Source organism: Austrofundulus limnaeus, unplaced genomic scaffold (genome assembly GCF_001266775.1).
Source record: "Austrofundulus limnaeus strain Quisiro unplaced genomic scaffold, Austrofundulus_limnaeus-1.0 Scaffold378, whole genome shotgun sequence".
Classification (NCBI taxonomy): Eukaryota; Metazoa; Chordata; class Actinopteri; order Cyprinodontiformes; family Rivulidae; genus Austrofundulus; species Austrofundulus limnaeus.
Window position 1 is genome coordinate 54,973 of NW_013952780.1, and position 8,112 is coordinate 63,084.

The 8,112-nt window shown below is 37.6% G+C and overlaps 1 protein-coding gene across 1 annotated transcript in view; it reads right to left on the reverse strand.

Annotated features, from left to right (window-relative positions):
- Nucleotides 1-6,246, reverse strand: part of LOC106528421 (UDP-glucuronic acid/UDP-N-acetylgalactosamine transporter) — a 20,375-nt gene extending 14,129 nt beyond the window's left edge. The window contains exons 1-3 of the mRNA XM_014023587.1: nucleotides 6,044-6,246; nucleotides 1,242-1,275; nucleotides 1,066-1,152 (exon numbers count right to left, since the gene is read on the reverse strand). Coding sequence (XP_013879041.1) covers nucleotides 1,066-1,152; nucleotides 1,242-1,275; nucleotides 6,044-6,231 — 309 coding nt within the window. The 5' untranslated portion in view covers nucleotides 6,232-6,246. The remainder of the gene's footprint in view (nucleotides 1-1,065; nucleotides 1,153-1,241; nucleotides 1,276-6,043) is intronic.
- Between the last annotated feature and the right edge of the window lie 1,866 nt (nucleotides 6,247-8,112).

Sequence of the window (8,112 nt, forward strand, 5' to 3'; positions counted from 1 at the left end):
ATGTTGTGATCACGTGAGCGCTACATGTTGTGATCACGTGAGCGCTACAAGCAGGATGCAAGCGCTGCTGGATAGAAACACTGGAGCGGAGTCAGTGAACTGCTGGAACGGACTGCTAATATCGGAGCGCTTATATCGGACATTTTTTATGCAGTCCGATAAAATCCGATACTCGTTTTTTGGCTGATATCGGACCGATATCCGATATTGATATCGGATCGGGACACCCCTAATACCAACTGTCCCTCCTCTGGACATATCCAAACCCGTATACCGACAGTCCTTCCTCTGGACACGTCCAAACCAGTATACCAACAGTCCCTCCTCTGGACACGTCCAAACCAGTATAGAACTGTCACTCCTCTGGACACGTTCGAACCATCTCCGTCTGGTCTCTCTAACTTTATCTTCCAGTCCTTCAACCTGTGCTGTCCCTCTGATGATCTCAATGTTAATCTTCTCCATCCTTGTCTCTCCCAAGGAGAACCTCAACATCTTAAGCTGACACTTACAGTTCTGTCTCCTGTCTTTTTGTCCATGTCTCTGTCTCCAAACTATGACTTGAAAACCTTTCCTTTGATCTTTGCTGACACCCTCTTGTCCCAAATCACTTCTTAATTACCAGGTGGTGTCTCCGTCTCACAAAACTCTCAGAACTGTGCGTCCTTGGAAGTGGATAAAGACTTAACTGTAGCAGGGAGTGATTTAAAGTTTGAACATTACGAGTTATGAAAGGACTGGCCTCTGCTCTCCACCCCTTTATTATGAACTGATAATTACAGAAAGAAAATCACACATTGGATATTGTCCTTCAGGTAATCAGTATGTCAGTGGGAGAGTACTTGACGATTGGTGGTATTCCTTCAAGACATGATGCCGTGTACTGAGAGAGTACTCAGTCACAATCAGAGATGACAGCATACTGCTAAGTTATATATATTATATTGTACAAAACTGCCTGCAATGTGAAAATCATTTTCCAGGTTTTCCAGAGTTCCCTGGAAAACTTCTGACTACAACTACACATCTTAGAATGTCAGAGATTAAAAAGTATCCACTCCTCACCTTGTGTGGTACACTCAAATCCATGTCTGGGAATGAGATAACACCAAACATCTTCCCAGTCCTCAGAACTACGATGGTGGCCAGCATCTGCAGTGAACAGGAAGGAGACGGATATGGACCAAATCCAGACTCTGTTACCAGGAAGAACACAACCAGCAGGTAAAAGAAACACTCACCTGACCAATTCCAACACATGTTGATGATGGGAATCTGTAAAATTCAGACAGATTACTCCCAGTTAGAAAAACTTATCCTGACATTTTGTTCATTGAACTCCAGGGTTGTAATCTAARTTATGCTGATTTCCACACAGATTATTTTCTCCCACTAAAACCCACTTTCTTTGAGCAAACAATGAGCTTGCTGTGTTTCGTGTATGGACATCAAAAATCTGTAGGTCTGACAGATCTAACCAAAAGTACCAGATTTCTTAAGTCCTGGAAGTAMGGAGAGGAGGTCTCCCAGACAGTACACCCCAAAGCTTCTGAACTGGACATACCCTGAACCCTTCTACAGGTATTCTGAGACCTGCAGACCCAGACGTCTAAAAAGGCAGACCTGCGTACTTTCTTTACTCTCAGGTTCTGTTCTGATGCTGACTCGTGAACATGACTGAGGATCTTGATCTATATGTGGTATCAGTGACCTTTGTGTGACCGTAAAGCTGGATTACTGGTTTTACTTCCTTAGAGCACTTTTGGTAATTAAGACTACTGTAGAACAGGAACTTCGGCCAAATCTGTAGGTGCTGGGAACCAAACATCTCAACGAGGCTCGAGTCAGTCACTCTTATTTTAATACTTGATTATTTTTATGCTTCCAACACACAGACTGCAAGAACCAAACGTTTAGTGGCTCCATAATAAATCCTGAGAACTACCACTGTCATATGATGTTTTTACCACATTTCTGGTCATAATCTTGAACTTTGCTTTCCTTTATATAGAAGTCTGAAGTTTTATCTGATTAACAGTCAATTTTATAAATACTATTGTCAGAATTCAACAAGTTTAAGAAAAATGCTCGACATAAAGACACTGATCTGACCAGACAAAAATCAGACTCAACTCAGGAGTTGTCACTTTTTTAACTTAGTATTTATTGTTCCTCATCTTATTAGTATTTTACACAAAAACAAAATACATGTCCACATTCACCACTATCAAACAATAGAGGCAAACACGGCAGAAACCACTATAATAATAAAAAAAGTGATTGGTTGACCATCAAAATTTAGTATTTATGAAGGCATGTTTTATTCTCCTCCTCCTTTATTGTGGTGTACCTCAAGCCTCCATCTTTGGTCCCACTCTCTTTCTTTTATATGTCTATAGCCACTGCCTCGTTTCAATCACAAAACAAACTGAATTAACTCACTTTATCAATCTTCTTTGTGGTTCAACTTTTTTCAACTAACTACAAAGTTGTTGTGCCACGTCGTCTTCATTAGTCCCTCAGTAATAAGTCTGTTTGTTGATTAATCCTGCAGTTGCTCACTGTCATCAGGTCATTATCATTTCTTGAGCCACAGCACTGCAGGGTTTTCTTCACAAGTCGACCTGCCTGGCTCTGACACTACCTCCCCTGGTGGCCCAGAGGGGCGTCAGTCTCTCTTCGCCACCTCTGTCTTCTGAATGATCCGATGGGGACAGAACACACTAGGGTTGGGCATAATCGTATCGTGTGCAATTAATCGTCAGAAAAACATTAATCGATTACTTTTTGGCACTTGACGATTGATACGATTAATGCCACTCGGCAGACTAAACGCTAGGTGCTCCTCTCTGCCTCAAATATAACAAACATTATAAAAGTTCTGTAATTTATTTATCTATCAACACAATTTAGAGGTTGATGTATAGCCTGAAGTCTGTAATTTTGACACAAATTGGAACAGATTTTTAAGAAGAGCCAGTTTTCTCCCTATAAAATGGTCATGTAACCAGGACATTAGGGTGTCCAGGGACTCCAGGGGATTAATCGTCAAATTAATCGTTATCGGCTAAATACCACAATTAATCGTGATTAATTTATTTGCCAATATTGCCCAACCCTAGAACACACGTCAGTCCCAGACTGAGCTGTCTTGTGAATGAGGCTTATTTATGAACAGAACTATAAAGTAGTAACTAAGTACAAACTGTTACTATACTTAAGTAGAACGTTTGGGTATCTATACTTTACTTGAGTAATTATTTTTCAGCCTACTTTTTACTTCTACTTACATTTTTACACAATTATCTGTACTTTCTACTCCTTACATTTAAACAAAGGCAATAATTAGAAAGTCGTTACTTTTTATCTCATTTTTGCTTGTTTTCATTCCAGCTTGTTTTTGTAAAAAATAAATACTATCCGTATAAACTGTGCCTCCTAGATAGAGTGAATTTATTTATGGTTGAATGAGAAGTATAAATATAAAAAACTCTGATACCGTATTAGTTTGTACACAAACAAATCATGTCACACTCCAGCAGGACATAATCATTAAAATAAAAGGACTGTACTTAAGAAGTATTTGTATTTCATGAATTATATTACTGCATTTGGCTGCAACCCTCAGATAGATTTTCATTTTGGGGAAAATGTTTGGTCACCCTTGATATATGTATATAAAGTGAAACAGACTGGTGCATCCTAAATTTAACAGGAATTAATTATTTTAATACAACAGTGATTTCTGTATTTTTTTGGGGAGGTCACCTCCTATTAAATGTCATTACAGAAAATCTAACTGCTCATTTTAAATCAATATTTTTACTTTTAATACTTAAGTACAAAAATATCAGATACTTTAAAGACTTTTACTCAAGTAACATTCCTAAAGGAGACTTTAACTTTTAGCAAAGTAATGTTTTGTGGTACTTTATACAACACTGAATAAAGTACCTCAGAAATCTCAGAAAGCACATCACCTTTCACTGCTAGACTATTGCCTGTGCTGTGCATAAATAACAGATTAACAAGAAGGAATATGAAGATGCAGAAGCAACAAACTCACAACAACCCACAATTTAGTTGTTTTTATGTGAGAATGCTCTTCTGCGGTGGTTTTCAGTTTCCTAACGTGAACTGCCGAGACATAACATCTTGTCACTAGAGTTTCGAAATTTTGAAAAAGGTGTAACTCAAAATAGTCCCAGAGTTGTCTAAGGTATCTTCAACTCGTCACACCTACAGATTACCTCTGACTGAAAACTTCCAAAGCAACTGTCCAGGTCTAAAGATCAGCTAATAATAAATGTTAATCTCTCATAATCTGGTTCAAATCTGCCTGTCTTCATTTWAAAAAGTGGATTCAGATTAAATCATAATCGTAGGACCGGCTGCAACAGTAGGAACAAAATGAGTCGAGATGGGTTTCATGTGGAGTTGGACAACAAAATAATGTGCACAGCTGTGTAAAAGTAGGCAGATGGTCACTTGGCTACAAACACTTAGATTTCAGTAAATAATCTGCCAATTTTGTTAACTAGTGTCCAAAAGCCACACCTCAGTGAGATACCAACACCTGTTGAATAGGTTTTTCCAAGTGAAGCATCTGGTCAAAAACAAAACATGATGTAATATCAACGACCCTGATTCTAAAGAAGTGGAGAGGAAGTAGAGTTTGAATTAATGTAATAACTAACCTATCTGTTCAAAACAGAAAAAAAAATGATTGTTCTATTCATTCCAGGATCCAGTTATAATTAACTGCTTGTTTTTAGGGTCATAATGAAATGGCTCAACCTTATCTGTCTGAACTTTTGCACCGTTACCCTTCAGTCAGAGCGCTGAGGTCTACAAACCCTGGGTCTACCTGGATACAAGCTCAAATCTAGAGGCGGCCTGTAATCTGTGGAACAACCTCCCTCTGCAGATTAGAGCTGCTCAGACAGTATTTTATATTTCTGATTAAAACCATCAAAACAGATTATAACTGGAGAGGAGACTGAGAATGAGCACCCCCTAGTGGCTGACTGCAGAAGTTATAAATTCACCAATTCATGTGAACATATTTACCATCCATCCATCCATTTTCTGTACACGCTTCTTCCTTTTCAGGGTCGCATTTACCAGAAAACAATAAAAATACACTTCAAATAATATTTAAAATATATATTTGAAATTACAGACTGCTTAGAGATGTTCCTAGAAAGACAAACTATTTTACATTCTTTTTCTTGAATGAGATTGGTGTCAGTTAGCAGTTTTACAGACATCATCTTCATGTTGTCAACAATAATTTATTAAGTCAGAAAACACCAGCAGTGTTTCACACTGGTCCATTCACCGTGACGAAGCAAAGAACTTATTCTTTCACATTGTTTTTTGGTTGAAGAGTTTCTGACATCTTTTCTTCCTCAGAGCATGCTCCGACTCACTGCACTCCATCAGAGGTAGACAGAACAACAAAATAATTTCATCTAAATACTGACGGACATTCAGGATAACCTGATGAGAACACGGTTTTTCATGACAGGATGATGCTATGATGGATGCAAAGCAGCTAAAACTGTTTTCTATTTTCTAGTTTTAAGGCCTATTTTGAATGCACAATAGTTCAAAACTTATTTAATTAATTAGTATCCAGTGTTCAGAGCATGTTATTTTCTACTTCTGCTGTAAATTTCCTCTAATTATCTAAAGAAATAAAGATTTTATGTTCATTTGTTGCAGGTTGATCACCAGTTTTCAGGGTTTTCATATTAAACCAATGGGAAAAAATAGTAACTTTTCAGAACTAAAACTGTTATAACTTCTTTGTTTCACCACCAGTCTAGATAGACTTGGTGTCAGTTTTATCCATTGCATTTGTAAAAAGAACAATTTATTAACTTTATTTTGTCTCATATCTGTGTAAAACTTGCACACACGAGTTGTTCTAATAAAATAATGTTAAATACACGTTTAGCTTGTTTTGTGGGTAAATCAAAACACTAGAAATGATCACTTGACATTTCTTGCAGCCCTCCTCTGACCTTTGACCTCCTACCTGTAGCTGGTCAGGACGCTTTTGTTGACGACAACGATGAGGAACGAGCTGACTCCGTAAAAGCCCGCCGCCAGCAGTTTGACGAACACTGAGGAGTCTGCAGAAGTTTCCCTCTGAGGTTTAGAGGATGAAACTCCAGCCGAGGAGCTCCTGTCGGCTTCACCGCTGCGTTTGTGGAGCGACYCCATCTTTGACGGGAAGAGCGGAAGTAACCGAACGGCTACGAGGCTCCGCGCATGCGCAGAGCGACGTGAATGAACCATGGTTCAATTTTTCAAATTAATCACTTTGCGTCGTTTAATTAGCTTTATTTCATTACAGTAAGATTACAACAATAACTTTTTACTCTTTTTTCTTTAAGTCTTTACTTTCACTAATATTTACAGATTTTCTGTCAGCTGCAAAATGTTGTGTTGATATTTTGTACACTTAAAAGCAAATTCAAAAGACAAAACTAAAAATATATAAAGCTGTCTGCCATTATGTGTAGACATATCTTGTAACAATAATAAAAAAACACTTAAATGTAAAGTATGTTCTAAGAACCTTTTATTTTTAGGTTCTRATAATAGACCTAAATATTAAACATTACACGAAAAAATCACAGATTATAATTTCTATTTTGTATTGAAATAAATTCACCTTAAGTATATTTTGTAGATGTGGAAACATTTKGTTGCAGCATAAAACATAAAGCTTTAAAAAGCCATGTTTAAASAAACGTCCCAGATGTTTGTTTACATTTTGAGCAGAAGCACTCGTTTTGTTGAATTGCCTAATACTTTAAAGTGCCTGTGACATCAATTTTTTGTAAAACACATGAATGCATTTTTAGAAAGAGGACATTGATAAAAAAKWYCWYKAAAAWWWTTCATGTGGCTGAGATGAACAGTTGTTGACATATTTGCCTGTGAAGTAACAGGAAGTGATGTCAAAGGGGGATGTCTGAATGTAAACAGAGCGTTACTAACATGGCTAACAGCACAGACTGTAGAGAAGAATCTGATGTTTCTTTGAGTCTCTATCAGAYATGAAAAAGAGTCAGAATTCAAATATTGTTTCAATAAACAAAAACCAGTGTTTTCTTTGTTAGAGTTCCCCTTTGATGTCACTTCCTGTTTCACTTTGGCTGAGCCAAGTTCAAAGGAAAATATGCCAGTTTTGGGACAAAACGGATTAAATCATGTGTATTATTCCAACTTTCTCAAAATAAAAATGTTTTGACTTTTTGTATTTGAATATGCATGTCACAGGCACTTTAATCCCTGTGATGGACTTGCGACCTGTCCAGTGTGTACCCCGCCCCTCGCACTGTGACTGCTGGATATGGGCACCAGTGACCCACGCAACCCTGAAAAGGAAGAAGCGTGTACAGAAAATGGATGGATGGAAGGCACTTTAATCTGTACATATTGTGACATTTAAACTGAGCAATAGAAACTATACACAGGTGTTTATAGTTTCTATTGCAACAATGGCTCTAAAATGTTTCTTTATGGTGTTTGGTCAAAATAAAAAGTAACTGGAAACAGGTGTCATACATGCTAAACAAAAAAAACCCTGAATTTCTTGGAACACACAGCGGGTAAAATAAGTATTGAACACGTCACCATTTTTTTTCAGTAAATATATTACTAGAGGTGCTAATGACATGAAATTTTCACCAGATGTTGGTAACAACCCAAGTGATCCATACATACAAAGAAATCAAACCATAAATGTCCAGAAATGAAGTTATTTGTAARAATGTGGAATGGCACAGGGAAAAAGTATTGAACACACTGACTGAAATTTATCTAATACTTTGTACAAAAGCCTTTGTTGTCAATGACAGCTTCAAGACGCCTCCTGTATGGAGAAACTAGTGGCATGCATTGCTCAGGTGTGATTTTGGCCCATTCTTCCACACAAACAGTCTTCAAATCTTGAAGGTTTCGTGGACCTCTTCTATGAACTCTGATCTTTAGTTCTTTCCATAGATTTTCTGTTGGATTCAGGTCAGGTGATTGGCTGGGCCATTCCAGCAGCTTTAGTTTCTTTCTCTGAAACCAGCTGAGAGTTTCCTTGGC